Source organism: Dama dama, chromosome 5, assembly GCF_033118175.1.
Source record: "Dama dama isolate Ldn47 chromosome 5, ASM3311817v1, whole genome shotgun sequence".
Taxonomy (NCBI): domain Eukaryota; kingdom Metazoa; phylum Chordata; class Mammalia; order Artiodactyla; family Cervidae; genus Dama; species Dama dama.
Window position 1 is genome coordinate 88934237 of NC_083685.1, and position 18627 is coordinate 88952863.

General features: G+C 36.6%; 1 protein-coding gene across 8 annotated transcripts in view; it reads right to left on the reverse strand.

Moving 5' to 3' along the window:
• The window catches only part of NF1 (neurofibromin 1), a 238640-nt gene that overhangs the window by 77871 nt on the left and 142142 nt on the right, over nt 1–18627 (reverse strand). For all 8 annotated transcript variants that reach the window (XR_009692943.1, XM_061142862.1, XM_061142857.1 and 5 more), the window contains one exon: nt 15609–15719. Coding sequence is in view for 7 of the 8 variants with exons in the window: in XM_061142862.1 (XP_060998845.1) it covers nt 15609–15719 (111 nt within the window). In the remaining variant the exon portion in view is untranslated. The remainder of the gene's footprint in view (nt 1–15608; nt 15720–18627) is intronic.

Genomic DNA, 18627 nt, shown 5'->3' on the forward strand with positions numbered 1-18627 from the left:
CAAGCTCTTTCTCTCCTAAAAACAGCAACAAAAAGACACCAAAAATCTTCAACAGTTGTCTGTGCCTCAGTTAGTCAGTCAGATCAGTCGCTCAGTTGTGTCTGACTTTTTGCAACCACATGGACTGCAGCACACCAGGCTTCCCTGTCCGTCACTAACTCCCAAAACTTGCTCAAACTCATGTCCATCGAGTCGATGATGCCATCCAACCACCTCATCCTGTCGTCCCCTTCTTACCTTCAATCTTTCCCAGCATAAGGGTCTTTTCCAGTGAGTCAGTTCTTTACATCAGGTGGCCAAAGGACTGGAGTTTCAGCTTCAGCATTAGTCCTTCCAATGAATATTCAGGACTGATTTCCTTTAGGATTAACTGGTTTGATCTTCTTGCAGTCCAAGGGACTCTGAAGAGTCTTCTCCAACACCACAGTTCAAAAGCATCAGTTCTTCAGCACTCAGCTTTCTTTATAGTCCAACTCTCACATCCACACATGACTATCAGAAAAACCATAGCTTTGACTAGATGGACCTTTGTCAGCAAAGTAAGATGGCACTATAAAGGGCATGTTTTTTAACATGCTGTCTAGGTTGGTCATAGCTTTTCTTCCAAGGAGCATCTTTTATTTTTTTTTCAAGGAGCATCTTTTAATTTCATGGTTGCAGTCACCATCTGCAGTGATTTTGGAGCCCCCCAAAAATAAAGTCTGTCACTGTGTCCATTGTTTCCCCATCTATTTGCCATGAAGTGATGGGCCCAGATGCCATGATCTTAGTTTTCTGAATGTTGGGTTTTAAGCCAGGTTTATTACTCTCCTCTTTCACTTTCATCAAGAGGATCTTTAGTTCTTCTTTGCTTTCTGCCATAAGGGTGGTGTCATCATGTATCTGAGGTTACTGATATTTCTCCCAGCAATCCTGATTCCAGCTTGTGCTTCCTCCAGCTCAGCGTTTCTCATGATGTACTCTGCATAGAAGTTAAATAAGCAGGGTGACAATGTACAGCCTTGACGTACTCCTTTCCCTACTTGGAACCAGTCTGTTGTTCCATGTCCAGTTCTAACTGTTGCTTCCTGACCTGCATACAGGTTTCTCAAGAGGCAGGTCAGGTGGTCTGGTATTCTCATCTCTTGAAGAATTTTCCAAAGTTTGTTGTGATTCACACAGTCAAAGGCTTTTGTGTAGTCAATAAAGCAGATGTTTTTCTGGAACTCTCTTGCTTTTTCAATGATCCAACGGATGTTGGCAATTTGATCTCTGGTTCCTCCGCCTTTTCTAAATCCAGCTTGAACATCTGGAATGTCATGGTTCATGTACTGTTGAAGTTGTGTCTCAGAATAAAATCTAAATTCTTAATAGCTTACTAATATGTATGATCAAGCCCTTGTTTCCCTTTATAGTGCCATCTTAAAAACTTCCAACTCCATCACACTATATAGTTCAAACAAAACATCTTTCTATCCCTGTAATTCATCATACTCTCTCTTGCCACTAGGCTCTCAGAAATTCTGCATGTCCTTGCTGCCACATTCCTTTTCCTCTGCTTTCCCTGGCAAACCTTATTCATCCTCTTTATTTCAGTTTAAATATCACCTCCTGCTAGGAGTTTTTTTGGGGGGATCTTGATCTGAATTTATTAAATAAAAGAATTAATATAGAACAAAGATATGACTCTGATGGGCTAACAATAACCTACTTAAGACAGACCAAGTCAAACCTCCAAGTCTTTCTTATTCTAGAGCCAAAGTTTCTTACAACAGGTCAATGCCACAGCTTCAAAGTCCAGACAAAACGAGATGAAAGCAAAGTTGTAAATGAAGGATGATTTGGCTAGGCTGCTATTTGTCACATAAGAAATTAGTTCTAGGTACTGGGGAGTTACCTCTGGAACAATTCCAGAGAAAGGTTAGTTCTGTTACCTGTGAACAATTTAGTACAAGTAGATTTGCTCAAGGGAAATCAAGGAAATAGAAAAAAATAAAAAGCCACCTCAAGGTGTTAATAATGTGTTAAGCAGGTTAGTTTCCTTCACACTTTTAAAACTGATACAAGCGAAGTTTTTAAGAAGCTCGTCTTTCAAGAAATGTCATTTTGGTTCAACAGCCTCAACTCCGTTAAGCATGTTCAGGAACCAGTTGAGACATATGCTCAATACATCCATTTATCTTTTCTATAAACCATGGACTGATACTGTGAATTTGTTGGAAGTTTTTGATGAAATCAAAGTACAGAAATTAAACATACACATACAAACACTCATAAAAACAGCAAAACTGTATAGTTTTTTCCTGATTAAAACAATTCTAAGAGTATTTAAAGTGCATTGTGATTTAGTAGAAAGAGCATGAGTTAAGATTGTCACCAATAGTCTTATCTTGGGTAAATGATTAAATGTGTGCTCTGGTAAAAATCTAAATAACATCTATTCCAGATGGGTATTTTAAATAATAGATTAAATCATGTACATTAAGGCATTTTGTAGGTGCTACATAAATATTTTAAATATTACTCCTATGCCTTATATAAGAGATTCTTGGTAATTAAAAAGGTTAGAGATGAAGATGACTGAACCCAAAGTGGCATATAATTCCTCATGTACCTATCCTCTTTAATTACACTTTAAGTAATTTATAAGGTTTGTTATTTATTCATTTATATATGGAAATATAATTTATCAGTAAGAAAAATTAGATATCTGAATTTCAAATGGGTATCTCAAAGCCAAACATCAAATAAATCTGATGAAATACTCAATACCAGGAAATGCAGTTTTTCACTTTGTGTTATTCTGTTGCCCATAGTCACAGTTCAAACAAACAAAGAGAACACTTCTGGAAGGCTGAGGGAATTCAAATGCCTGTCAAATGCTTGCCTCAATAGAAAATAAACTAAGATTTAATGGCTTTTCATCGACAATGAAAAAAAACAAAACATCACTAAGGAAAAATAAAGATGCCATACACCACAATAACCACTGGGAAGGCCTTTGCTTGCCAAGCAAAGCCTCAGTGACCACTGCTGCCCCTGAGACGCTGTGCAGTGTCAGAGTAACCGGCACAGCCACAGCCGCCCGCAGCTCCCATCAGCTAACCACGAGACGCTCCGTCCTACTTCCTCGTGCCGGTGGCAAACAATTAAGCAAAGCTGATACATGTTCAAAAATAATTCCACCTATTTACAGGCTCTAGTATTCTTCATGGTATGGCTTTTCTACAATTGGAAATCTTTCTTGCTTAACAAAGTATACTTTGATAATGTGTTATGAGTCTCTTGCCCTGATATTAAATTTTTTTTAAAAAGCTGTAGGACATTAAACATGAACTTAAGAAACATACTGTAAAGGCTAAAGCCTCTTTAAAACATAGTAAAAGTAATCAAAGAATGAAGGAGTCACCTGAAACTAGTAAAACATCTTCCTATATTAACTATGATGATATGATAAACTGATTCTAATTCTAAATACAAATAACACATATCTAAATTTCTTTATATTTTTCTTCAAAGCAGTCATATTTGAGTCTTTAAGCTCTTATTCCAATGAGGCTGTCATTAGTGAAAACACCTTTGGGGCCTTTCTTTCAAATATTACTACAAGCCAGTTTATATATAACACAAGAAAAAATCATTTTAAGCAAAAATATTACTAAATGACATTTTGCTTTACCAAAAACTTTCAAGAATGAAGATTTTCCAACCACATTTACATAGAACATACTACACTTCCAAAAATGTACTTCTCTTAAAATGTGTGCTCAAAAGCATCAGGGTTTAAAGTAAGTACCTCACCTACAACAGTGATTCTTCTGAAGGGAACAATATTCACTTGGATACATTTACCCTTAGATGCTTGTTTTAGAATTTTTACATGTTGTTTCATAATATCAAACTTCATAAACATATCTCAGGATTATTTCCTTTCAAGGCTTATATATTTACACTAAAAGAGGTGAGCCACAGTTGATTAAAAATATAATCAATCAATATAAGATAACTGTACTGTTTTCATAGCAATAGATGGATTGCAGCCACTAATTGCTTCTTTTTAAGTACTGTCAAGTCATAACCACCAAATTATTCACTATGTATCAATCACTACATCATCTTTGTTGAGTAAACCACAGCCTTGTTTCCTAACGCCCAAGGCCACTATACTTCTATAAACTAAGGATCACAGGAAACAAAACCACTCAAGAAATCTTCTGGCTCAATTCAGGACTCCAACTCTAATCGCTATTATTAAATCAAGTCTTCTTCCTTTAAACTATAGTCATGTGTATCCATAATTAAAACTGGAGATTAGCCTTAACACTATCACTGAATGATTACATATATGTAATATTTATATTATATTGTCAACAGCCTAGATTAGAATGCAGCCAACTAGTGTCCAGTGACATGCTACTTGCAGCCTGTTTCTGTGTGACCTGCAAGGTAAGAATGGTTCTTTTTATTTAAAAAACCAAAATCAAAACAAAACAAAAACAAGAAAAAAAGAAAAGCTTTATGTGGCTTGTAAAGCTTAAAATATTTACTACCTAGTCTTTTGACAAATAAGCTTGCTAATCCCCGCTTGGATAATTGATAAAACTACCCACTCAGTCTGTAAGGTAAGGATCAGTTCAGTTCAGTTGTGTCCGACTCTGCAACCCTATAGACTGCAGCAAACCAGGCTTCCCTGTCCATCAACAACTCCCAGAGCTTGCTCATACTCATGTCCATCGAGTCGGTGATGCCATCCAACCATCTCATCCTCTGTTGCCCCCTTTCCTCCTGCCTTCAATCGTTCCCAGCATCAGGGTCTTTTTCAATGAGTCAGTTCTTCGCATCAGGTGGCCAAAGTATTAGAGTTTTAGCTTTACCATCAGTCCTTCTAATGAATATTCAGGACTGATTTCCTTTAAGATGGACTGGCTTGATCTCCTTGCAGTCCAAGGGACTCTCAAGAGTTTTCTCCAACATGACAGTTCAAAAACATCAATTCTTTGGTGCTCAGCTTTCTTTATAGAGTCCAACTCCCGCATCCATACAAGACTACTGGAATGTTTCGAGAGAACAGCATCGAAACATGTATATTATCTATGGTGAAACAGATCACCAGCCCAGGTTGGATGCATGAGACAAGTGCTTGGGCCTGGTACACTGGGAAGACCCAGAGGGATCGGGTAGACAGGGAGGTGGGAGGGGGGATCGGGATGGGGAATACATGTAAATCCATGGCTGATTCATGTCAATGTATGACAAAAACCACTACAATACTGTAAAGTAATTAGCCTCCAACTAATAAAAATAAGTGAAAAAATAAAAATAAAAAATAAACAAAAGCCCTCATTGCAAAAAAAAAAAAAAAAAAGACTACTGGAAAACCATAATTTGACTAGATGGACTTCTGTTGGCAAAGTAATGTCTCTGTTTTTTAATATGTTGTCTAGGTTGGTCATAGCTTTTCTTCCAAGGAACAAGCGTCTTTTAATTTCATGGCTGCAGTCACCATCTGCAGTGATTTTGGAGCCCCCCCCAAAATAAAGTCTGTCACTGTGTCCATTATTTCCCCACCTATTTGCCATGAAGTGATGGGACTGGATGCCATGATCTTTGTTTTTTGAATGTTGAGTTTTAAGCTAGCTTTTTTACTCTCCTCTTTCACTTTCATCAAGAGTATCTTTAGTTCTTCGCTTTTTTGCCATAAGGGTGGTGTCATCGCATATCTGAGGTTATTGATATTTCTCCTGGCAATCTTGATTTCGGTTTGTGCTTCATCGAGTCTGGCATTTCGTAAGATATACTCTGCATATAAGTTAAATAAGCAGAGTGTCAATATACAGCCTTGATGTACTCCTTTCCTGATTTGGAACCAATCCGTTGTTCCATGTCTGGTTCTAACTTGCTTCTTGACCTGCATACAGATTTCTCAGGAGGCAGTTAAGGTGGTCTGGTATTCCCATCTCTTTAAGAATTTTCCACAGTTTGCTGTGATCCACACAGTCAAAGGATAAAGTACAACAATGTAAGGATAAAGTACAACAATTTTTTTGAAGCAGAATCAACAAGACTTAGTGATTAATCAGATGCATGTGGTTACAAACAGGCAGAAATGAAGACTGATGTTTAGCTTTCTATTTAATAAAGAGAAGGAGGGAATACTGGGAGACAGATACTTCTCAAAACATGTATTTTGCAACTAAGGAGAAATGTGTTCTTTTTCTTGTATTAGGTTCCTACAGTGAAGAGACTGATATTCTACTGTAGAAGTACTTATGTACAATTCTAAGATACTCACAGTTAAGTCTAAGATAACAATAGTTTGTTTTTGCACATGTGCATATACACTTTCTCAGGAAGCTTCCAAATATCTTTTTGAAACATAACTGTCCACACTGAAAAGTCACCTGCTACTACACACTGTTGGGGGAAAAAAGAGAAACAATCTGCCCAAAATGGAGTCACTTGTGTTAAAATCAAGACTTAATATCCAATCTAACTGCAGTTACAACCTTCTCCAGGAATGTAGTCCTAACCAGTGGAATCTTCTGGTCAGCACCAATGAGTTAATCATTTCCATACTCAAAAGGAAGATGAGATAATCTGCCACACAGACAGACCCTTTCCACCCCCCATGTAAGTTACTTAAGCTTGAAATAATTTTTTATGATTTCCTTGTCTTGCCTTTAAAAACTTTCTCTTTCCATAATCTTCTGGAGCTCTTCTCTACTTATTAGACGGGATGCTGTCCAATTCATGAACTGTTCCGTAAAACCAATTAGATCTTTAAAACTTACTTGGTTGAATTTCTGTTACTTTACATAGGTAAATGATGTGAATGCACTTTTGACCCACATCATACAAGTAAGAAATCCTCTCAAAAGAGAAGACAGAAAGTTTAGAGAGGACTTAAACTCAGGCCTCTGAGTTGCAAATTTATGCTTATGGTGCAGGGAAAGCTGTAAATGACCAAATGTCTATTATTTTAGAAATCATTAATGATATCAGCCCTCCCCCATGAAGAAACAAAGATGATATATTTCAGTAAATCCCAGTGTTTGTTGTACACTACTCTGTGCAAGTGCTCACTGTGCCAGAAGGTACAAAGAAGAGGCTGTACCTGATCACAGAAAGCAGAGGATACTCAGAGTAAAAAGAGTCTGGTATATGTTCTAGACATACGAAGTCCTAAAATGTCTGATTTGAAAGTATAGAATTAAGAAAAGCTCACATAAAAAGATGCTGCCATCAGAGTTAGACCCTGAAGGAAGAATGGAATTTTGAAAGAGGAAGAAATACTCTGGGCAGATGGGAGAGACTGCACAAAGATAAAGAAGTAGGGGTATTTAAAGGCATGAATAATGGCAAATGATTTCTTTTTTGGGGGGGAGCATTTAAGTGCTGGAGAGTTCAGAAATTTTAATTTTACTTAATTATCATCAAAGGCATGGGCAGCTTAAGATCAGTAAGAAGAAAACAAGAAATCAAAGGTAGTGATGTAGTTAATTTGAGAAAGATACATCTGTGTATAAGAACAGGAAAAGAAAAAATGTTGAATTTAAAATTTTAAGTAAGTTGAGATTGAGGCGTTTGAAGCATCAATAAAAACTTACATGTGCCTTATCTTAGTGCTCTGATTTATAATATCTACTATGGTTGCTAAGAGGCTTTTCATGTTTACTTCTTGGGTCTGATCATACAAACTTTCAATTTAATAGAGGTTTGTAAATAATATGAATAAGATTTATACTCTTTATACTAGGTACCTAATATAAATAAGATTTATACTCTTTATACTACACTTCTACATACCTAATATAAATTAAGATTTAGCAAGCACTGGTTCTATTTATTCAGGAAGAAAAAGAAACCTTCAAAGTAAAGTGAAGTAAAACAAGCAAAGTAAAACAAGACAGCAACACGTACTGACTTGTACTTCTGCCACTTATGAAGCAATTTCCTTGTATGTCAACACAATTGTTCACAGCCCTGCAATTTTTAAAAAGAGTCAGCTAATGTGATGAAAACATTAGCACAACACAACCCAACTTCCCTGTGCACCACTCTTTAAGGAAAAGCAGTGACCAAAAGATGAAATTCCTTTGAAGAATTTACTCCATGTGCTTCAATGTGAGCAATTGAATGTACTAAAAAAAACCCTCTGCAAACTCAATATGAAAAGTATCACTTTCACATGCAATTCTTTTCTATTTAGTTTTATATTAATAAAGTTTAACCTCTTTTCTAATAGAATAATTATTTACTAGAACTCTAGAACCTCTAGAAAGCTATATTCTTGAAAACTTCCAATATAATCCTAGCCAAAAACTACCCTCTAAACATATATACAATATATTTTAAGAAAAAAAAAATCTGTCTCTAATATACTTACTCAATTTTAAGTCATGATAATCACAGTAGGCAAAGAGTATATTCCTGCAGTTAGAAATCCAATGAAGACATTCGCTAATGCAAAACATGGGTAAGAGGAATAACAAAGTGGTATTCACAGGGTTCTTTATGTAAGTGACTAGATTTTAGAAAGACTTTATTTGCATTTGTCCATTTCTGCCACAGTCTGTTTGCACCAGTTTGGAAAGCACTCAATAGGCTATTTCCAAAGTGCAAATACCAGGTCAAGTTTATAACACGTGACTTACTCACTAATTCTATTTAAATAGCACACAGTGAGTAAGAAATTAGATTCCCCATAGGACACTGCAGAAAGTCTGAAGCCTTATTCTTCAAAGAAAAAAACGTCAAAAGGTAATATTAAATTGAAATTTTCTCAGTTACATATTAGAACCAAATGTAAATTTAGCATATATTAGATTTCAAAGTTTGAGCTTTAAGTTAAAAAAAAAGAACAGTTAACTATGTTCAACATGGGCTAGCTGCTTTTTCTCAATCATGGCAAACCATTAGATTTGAAGATAGGATAAAAAAAAAATTAGCCTTACTTTAAAAATGGTTTGCTAGTAAACTTTTTGTATATGTCTATAACATGTCTTCATAGTCCCCATCTACTAAAGAACACTAGACCAAGACTCAGACTCAAGTTCTAGTTCTGGTCATTTTTATTTATCTTTTTTTTTTTTATGATCATGTTTAGATATGCATCCTCAGGCAAACTATGCCCTTTTTCTGAGCCCATCTGCACTTAATCTTAGCCAAAAGGCCGAGAAGCAACGTCTGAGCCCATCTGTAAAATGAAAGAGTTGATATTGATCATTTCTGAATTTCCTTTTATCTTAAAAACTATGTGTTAAACCAAGGTTGGCATTTTCCTGGTACTACGATAAGGTTTTCTTCATTCCCCCTTCCCTCCTCACCATCACTTTTAAAAATGCAAGTTCTTATACGTGCTTATGATCCAAGTGTTAGATTAATTTTCTATAATTATTTTGAAACAGGAAAATGATGTTCAAGTTATTATTCACGCTGCTCCTATTGTTTGCTGATGTCACTTTGCGGAAAACCAAAGCAAAACCAACGGGTACCAGCCTAGGTTCTCAAACAACCACAAATTCCAACACAACTCCGAAGCATCAAACATCTCTGGATCCCAAGGCAACAAAGAATACGGAAGTGACCTCAACGATAGCCACAACCATGAATACAGAAAGTGTAGCCACAACCAAGAATATGAAAACTGTAGCCACAACCATGAGTACAAAAAGTCCAGCCACAACCAAGAATATGAAAACTGTAGCCACAACCACGAGTACAAAAAATGTAGCTACAACCAAGAATATGAAAACTGTAGCCACAACCATGAGTACAAAAAGTCCAGCCACAACCAAGAATATGAAAACTGTAGCCACAACCACGAGTACAAAAAATGTAGCCACAACCAAGAATATGAAAACTGTAGCCACAACCATGAGTACAAAAAGTACAGCCACAACCAAGAATATGAAAACTGTAGCCACAACCACGAGTACAAAAAATGTAGCTACAACCAAGAATATGAAAAGTGCAGCCACAACCATGAGCATAGAAAGTGTAGCCACAACCAAGAATACGAAAACTGTAGCCATAACCATGAGTACAAAAAGTCCAGCCACAAACAAGAATATGAAAACTGTAGCCACAACCACGAATATGAAAAGTGCAGCCACAACCATGAGCACAGAAAGTGTAGCTACAACCAAGAATACGAAAAACGGTGGCAGCACATTGAGTGCAGCAGACAGCACTCTCGTTCTTTTCTCCGTCGCCTTTCTGCTGTGTCTGCGCACCTAGGCTGGAGTGGACGTGGGCTGTCTGCGTGGCTCTCAGTTCACCGTATCCGCCGAATGGCAACAAGCGCACTGGGAAACCACGTTTATCTCAGCTCACTTCTGAGTGCATTACCATCACCCTAGCTTAATTTGGCTGTTTGCAAATTTTAATTGTGTAAGTTTAATCACTATCTTAATATGATGGCTTCCTTCCTTATAAATGCTGAAAAAGGCAAAATACTCTGCCTTTTAAATGTCTGCAAAACTGAGTTGCAACTTGGGTTTTTACATTAAAGGTGTAAGAGAAGAAATTATGTTGGTGACATTTAACCAAAGCATGCTTCTGTATGTGTGTGTGTGCGTGCGTGCGTGCATGCATGTGTGTGAGAGAAAAGGACAGGGAATTGGGGACAGGGGTTGAGGAGTGGCATGTGTTATTCTGCATTTATTTTTTATTAAATAGACAAGAGGATAAACTATAGTGCTCTACAAAACAATACACCTATCTGTCACCATATTCCATAAATGTGTAATAGTAATACGTTGTTACAATAAAAAAAGATTCCAATTCTGCTAAAGTTTAGAGTACAGACTACAGCTGCTCCAATGACAGAGTTAGCTTACTTTGTATAAACTTCTGTCTTTTATTGCAAATGGTCATTTGTCAATTTGATGCCTAGAATTCAGAATTCTTCCTTACAGAAATATACCCCATAATTACTGGTGAGATTTTCATGCTGGTCTACAAAGATTTATTTAACCTAAAAACCTAGTATTTAATTTTAACAGTGGTAATAACCATGTATGAACAACTCTGATTCTTACTAGTTGTGCTACCTTGAGTTTAATACCCAACCCAGTGAAACTCCCAAACAAACTGGTAATAAACTTACTTCAAGTGAATCACTTGGGGTGTCTGTTAGATAGATTAGGCTCTACACTGAAATTTTTATTTAGCACCCCCCATGTTAAATTTTTATAACCCCCATGCAGGGTCTGGAGATATGTTTGTTTGATAGCTAGATTTGTGAATGACTAACACTGTCTCTAAATTTCAGTTTATAAGTCAGTCAGTCATTGGCAGTAATAATACCTCAGCAGGTTATTTTAAGGGTTAAATGAAAAAGTATATAATATGCACAGTCTGCCAAGGCAGAGAAAGCACTCAGTAAATTTTAGCTGTTATCATTATTACTACTAACACCCAAAAAGCAATTGCCAGGTATCACAATACACCTAAGAGGAAAACTCTTCATTGCACTTTTAGGTTTTATAGTTTTAATTATTCTGACAAAAATAATATGTGTTCCTGGCAACAAGTCAAACAACAGAGATATATAATAGAAACACTGTAACTGATCCTCTACGGAAAACACCAATGTGAACAGTTTAATGCATACTTTCACAGATTTGTCAGTCTGCACATATCATATGCCTGTTCACAAACACACCCATATTCCTCTTCATCTTGCGTGATAAATGTCAAGAGTCATTTTTCTGGATATTTTAAAAGCTGCATTAGAGGAACTTTCTGTTACTTTTGCCAGCTCAGAATCCACTTTTCCTCATTCTGATATTGGCAGTCCAATTTCCCTTTGGGAAACCCTGCTCCCATCTCCTCCCCTCACCCCTTTCAGTTCATGCAGTTTAAGCTGCCTTCACCAGTAAGCTCTAGAGATGGGCATATGACTCAGACCTAGATACTAAGAAATTCCATCCCCCTCTCCATAGCCAATGCCTTAGGACTTGGCAGGTGACTCAGGCCAATAAGACTAGTACTTTTGCTGTTACTACTGGGAAAGAAGCGTTTTTCACTGGGTTGTTAAGCTGGGAGAACACAAACCACCACTGGGTATAGCTTAGGAAGAGCTGCCTGGGAATAAAATCAACACAAAGAAAGTAGAGTCAAGACACAGAGAAGATAAGATGTTCTCCAGATGATATTGTTCCAAGCCCTACATACAGTCATGCAAGAAGCCAGTCCATCTCTTGATCTCCTTGGGTACATCTACCAACTGATATGCTTTCTGGTTTACACAAGTGTAAATTTCATTTCTGTTACATATAACAAGCAAAAACAGACTTAACACATTGCATATTATTCCATAATACAGATGTATAATTATTTAATTCAACAATTTCCTTTTGATACAAAGCTATATATATATATTTACATATATATTTGCCACTATAAATAATGCTGCAACAATGGACATGAACTTGGGCAAACTCCAGGAGATGGTGAAGGACAGGGAGGCCTGATGTGCTGCAGTCCATGGGATTATGAAGAGTCAGACATGACTGGGTGACTGAACAGCAACAACAACTGTCCTAGTATTTATGGGACTTTGTTACAGGTTAGCTTCAAAGGTATATAGGAGAGAATAGAAGGAAAAGACTAAAAACTAAATTAGGTCAAAATTACAAAGCAACCATTATGCCTGACTTGACATGAATCTGGACTTTATTCAGGGATCAATGGTGCTACTTAACAAATAGAGACAGGATTAGATTTGAACTGGAACTGCCTCCAGAAGCAATGTTAAGATGACTTGGAAGTAGTTATGTGGGGTTTAAGGAGTAGGAGAATAATGCTGCATTAGTACAGGTTAAAGCTAATAAGAGTCTTAGTAATGGCAGTGGGGGAAAATGAATTCAAAAGACATTTCCAAAGTACCTAAAATTAAGCCATTAAGAACCAATTAAAAAAAATAAAAAACACATACCTTAGGACATCTCCTGATAAACGAATAGCACTAGAAGGTTATTTCGCATCACATGACTACTGGGCTAGGAGAAGTACCTGACTTAGGGGCAGCCAGGAATCCACTGGCTGGCCAGGACATAGCAGCATTGCTAAACAGGTATCTATAGCTTAACCACGTTCTCTTTCTGGAATCTGAGCTGTGAAGTACTAAAGTAATGAAGGACTAGCTAGGGTTAATGCTGAAGCGATAGAGAAAGAGGAAATCATGAGATAGAGCTGAATGTGAAGCCAAGAAAGAGGCAACAAGTCAGTTCCAGGACTGACGGACACCTAAGTGCTGTCTACACCTGCTCTAACTCATGTTTTTCCTGAGGCCCACCTTCTTGAGAAAGTAAGAATGATTTCTCTCTAAAAACTGAGCCCTGACTAAAACAGCTTTATTGATTTGCCTAGATGACACAACTAAAATCAAGACATGGTGATTGATAATGAGGAGGATAAACTAAAGAGGGAAGAATTTTAAATGATGAGGGTTTCTAGAGTAAAAAGGGATGGTGATGCTATTGAGAAAGAGAATATGGTGCAAGGAGGAAGCTGATTTGAATATACACTGAATTAAGTTTTGGACATTTCAAGTCTGAAATGTCTGTGGACTATCTGTAAGGAGGCTAGAAACCATAGTTCAAAAGACATAAATTAATACATGGTAGTCTAAGCCACAAAAACAAAGGAATATCAAAAAGTCAAACCTAAGTGTCCTCTGACAACGTTCACTGAACAGAGACAAGGCCTTCACTGCCTTCCCCTGCTCTTGTACTCCTCCACAGCAGAGTGCATCGCCCTACTCTGAGTGCGCATGTGCTCAACTGTCCTGGGCCCGAGGCTTCACACCAGGTGACAATGAAGCCAGGAGGCGCTCTCGTACGTCTAAACAAGAAACTGAAATGTAGAAAGTCTGAAGTTGGCAGAGTCACACCCCAAAACAAACAAACAAAAAAGAAAACCTTAAACATACTCTGTATGTTTTTAGAACTTTATAGGTCACAAAATACTTTATCAGAGAGGTAGGCAGGATAGTTTTTCTAAGCAACTCCCCCTCTTTAAGATATGAAGAAACAGATTCATAAAAACTAACTTGTCTAAGAAGCAGCAGAGCTGGGAACCCTCAGCACACTCAAGTCACCCTATTACATAGGTCTCTTGGAAATCCGACTGATTTAATTTCACAGGTGTCTGCATCAGGACCAGGCTACTTTCCTTTGGCCTTGTATAGTATACAGACCACCACGGAGAAGGAATATAATCTTATGCTCTGATCCTGGAGAAAAAACCCAGCTTTAAGGTTTTCCAGAAATCTTTGAAACTTGTAAACTAACAAGAATTTAAAGGGGGAGGACACATGTCTACCTACCTCTCTCACCAATGTCTCACTTTTAATTACTTAGACAAAATAGAGAAAATCAAAATACACTGGTGGTATTAAAGATTGGGATTGGTATGCGAGGATGGTTCATCTCAATTGCAAAAGAAAATTAAAATCTTAGGCAATTTAGAAATAGCATCTGAGGTAAAAGTTGGAAAGACGACTTACGGGAAGGTGAGGAGATGTTCCTCAGAACTGCTGAAGAGGAAGGCTATGGATAAATGCAAGTTTCTCTGAGCTCTTGATTCCCTAACACCCAGTTCTTGGGACTTCCTGGCCTAACGCTGTCTGCATTATCCCATTAGACGAGTCTCCCACCTCCCACCTTCCCTTTATCTCTCCACGGCCGCTCCTCCTCAACCTCCCTTTACTTCTCATCCACTGCCAACTTTTTTTGCTGTTCATGATCATTAAAAGTCTACTGACACTAATTCCTCAATTTATATTAAATTCAGGAAACTCAGAAAGATTAATTCCTACAGCCTAGTGTAATAACAGAACTAAGAGAAAACACAGCCTCGAGATTCCAAAGCCAGTGGTCTATTATATAACATTGTCCCTAAGGTTCAATTACCAAGAGTTTACATCACACTAAATGGGAAGAAGGAAAACTGACCAAATAATACCACAGACAAGTTCTCCAGTGGAACACAGAATAAGGCAAGAAAGAAAAGACAATGGCAGGGAAAGCAATATGAGCATTAGACCTACTGTGAAGGAGGAGCATTTCCAGAAAGGTTTCCTGGGAACTAGCCTTGACTGAAGACAGCACAAATAAATACAATCAGTTTTTCAGGCTGTCACTTGTGCCATATCTTTACAGACATTTCCCACAGTGTCTCTGAATTATTTGTTAAATCACCCTGATGTTGCCTTACAAGGCCTATTATTAAAAGTTCTCAGATTCTTCCAGTTTTATTTCCATTTTAAAAAAGGTTTCTCAGTATCATGTTGTGGATATTATTTAAACAGAACACACCAGAAAACAAAAGACTGTGATTTTTTTTTTTTTCTTTACTCTTTGTAATTAATTCACTGTAGGTGACATAAAAAAACTGATGTAACAAAGGGAAGCAAATATGAAACAGGTAGTATGAAAAGCAATTTATAATAGATGAAGCACCATTTGGGGACAAGATGGCTGTTTACTAGCTACATTCTCCCAGGAAAACTTGTCTCCAACTCTAGCAAAGTCAAACAAGAAAAACCAAACTTGCTGTCTCTCTACATTTTCTATCATTTTAAAAACTCTGGTAAAAGAAACTAAAACAGTGTTTCTTACCTCCGTGCAACATAGTAAAATATAGGATTCCCAGCTTTGGAAGTCCCAGCTTGGTAGAAAATACTTAATGTTTTCAAAGCCTTGAACTCTTCTTTTTCATGTACTTGATGCCTGAAAGAAAAAAGAGCACAGTAACTCACAGACTTTATATTGTTCATTGATATCTACAAAAATCCACAATTGGAACAATGATAAAATATACAAAATGACAAAATACCTTAAAAGCAACATACTTTCTGAAGGGCAATGTAGTAACAAGCACTAAAAATTTCAAGGAGCTATTATTTGAACCTTGGACTGCAAGGAGATCAAATCAGTTCATCCTAATGGAAATCAGTCCCGAATATTCATTGGAAGGACTGATGCTGAAGCTGAAGCTCCAATACTTTGGCCATCTGATGTGAAGAACTGACTCATTTGCAAAGACCTTGATGCTGGGAAAGATTGAAGGCAGGAGGAGAAGGGGACGACAGAGGATGAGATAGTTGGATGGCATCACCGACTCAATGAACATGAGTTTGAGTAAACTCCAGGAGTTGGTGATGGACAGGGAGGCCTGGTGTGCCACAGTCCATGGGGTCGCAGAGAGTCTGACACGACTGAGTGACTGAACCAATTATTTGAACCACAAAATTGGTTCTTAGGGTAACATTAAGAAAACTACTGGACAGGGATATTAACCATAGAATTGTTTTTAACCCTTTTTCTTTCTAGACAGAAGTTTTTGAGTTTTTATTGATTTTTTTTTTTTTTAAGAGTTCAGTTTATGAATCTTTTCTTTCCCCTGGTTTACTGATTTTGAATGAGTGAGAAAGGTCCATATGTTCTTCTTTATGGGAGTTTATCCTCACAAATAGTGTATCTTTTTCCAGATTAAGTAACCACTTACTGTTACAGTTGTACCAATACAATTTATTAAAAGGCCATTCTAATCTCCCTGATTCTGAGTATCACTTTTATACTTATACATTAATATATATTTAAATATATTTCAAAAAAAGGCATGGTTTAATTATTATATATTCTGCTCAACACAGTGTGTGTCTTTAACCTGAAGATTTATATCATTTACCAGCCCTGGAAAATTCTCATCTCTTGTCTCTTCAAATATTACCTCTTCACTACTCTTTAAGCTCTATTTATTAGATATGTTGGAACTTCTCATGCTATAACCTCCATCTCTTAAATTCTTTCATATTTTCCATTTCTTTATCTCTGTGTGTAACAGTCCATGGAATTCTTCAGGCCAGAATACTGGAGTGGGTAACCTTTCCCTTCTCCAGGGGATCTTCCCAACCCAGGGACTGAAATCAGGTCTCCAGCATTGCAAGTGGATTCTTTACCAGCTGAGCCACAAAGGAAGCCCAAGAACACTGGAGTGGGTAGCCTATCCCTTCTCCAGCAGATCTTCCTGACCCAGGACTCTAACTGCAGGTGGATTCTTTACCAACTGAGCTATCAGGAAAGCCCACATACTGAATAATTTGCTCCAAAATTCTCTTCTAGCTATGTATGTGTTTAAAAAATTTTTAATATACATTTTCTTTTACTTAGTATTTCTATGTGTCTTGGGGGTGGGAGAAGAGGCTATAGTACCTCAGTTCAACATATTGCTGCTACCAAGTGAGCCTTTGCTTAATATTAATGAAAACAACATATAAACAACATATAAACAACATTTGAGAAGGGAAATAGGTACACATGTGTATGGATAAATGACAAAAAGGCTATCTGCCAAATGTTAACTGAATTATCTCTAACAGGTGAAATAAATGAAAATTTTTTACTTCCCTTTTTAGACTTCTATGTTTTGACTAATTTAACAACTATTAGTTTTATAGTTGACAACATTATAAACCTACTTCCATTTTTTAAAAGAAAAATGAGTCTCAGGGAGCATCAGTGGAAACTTAGAACAAAAATATCATTTAATGCTTATGAAACACTTTATATATACACCAGATATTGTTCTAAGTATCTTACACATATTATATCATTTAGTGTTCAAAAGCACAGAGGATTGTTTTGTAGCAAGGTGGGGCCTTAGGTTAAAAGGACTAATGAAGTTTTCTTTGAAAAATGGAAAAAATGGCAAGGACATCCTTACCAATGCTGAATAAAACATTGTTTTACATGTTTATGTAATTTTCAACTAAGTAACATGAAAATTTTATATTGAAAATATTCCTTAATTACATAGGAATAAATATCTGTTACACAGGTAAATGTAACAGAACTAAAGATAACAACTAAGCTTGGAAGGAGGTGGTTACATATTCCTACATTCTTTTAACAATATAAAAAAATTGTAATCATGTGTACAAAACTATCATCTGTATGTAATATGATTAATAACAGGCATTCACAATCATTATATACAAATCGTTAATGTGAATTAAACTTTAGAATGTTGTATTCTGTTCTTTCCTTTCTGCTTCTGGCACAGACTATGAACAAAACACTTAACCCACACTCACTATGAAGTACTAAGTGGCTAAGTGTAAAGTACTATGAAAGGTACTTTAAAAGACTAAAGAATTCTGCAAACTATCTTCACTGTAACAACACAGGGGTGAATGTCTAACGATGAGGATCCAAATCTCAATGAGATTCAAAACAAATGTCCACAGAAAGAAATTTTATAGCAGTAGTACCATATTTCTGACCCTCAGTCTAAAAGTTGTATAATTAACTTCCAGGAGAATGCTGAAAAATTTTATAATGTGGTAGAAAGAGTTCAGCACTTAGGACCAAAGGACCTATGACTTAGGGTGGAATCCTTTGCAAATTACTCACTTTGAACTCTGTTTTCCCTAATAATTATAATATGAAAATAATGTTACTTACCTTCCTTTTAACTATTAAGAGCAAAAACAATTCAAAACAACATGACACAGTACTATTCAACAAGATGTTATTATTTTTTACAAGAAAATCAACCATGAAACAAAGCATATTTCAATAATATATAGGGTAAGAGAAAAGTGGGACCCCAAAACATGGCAATGTGGTTATGAAG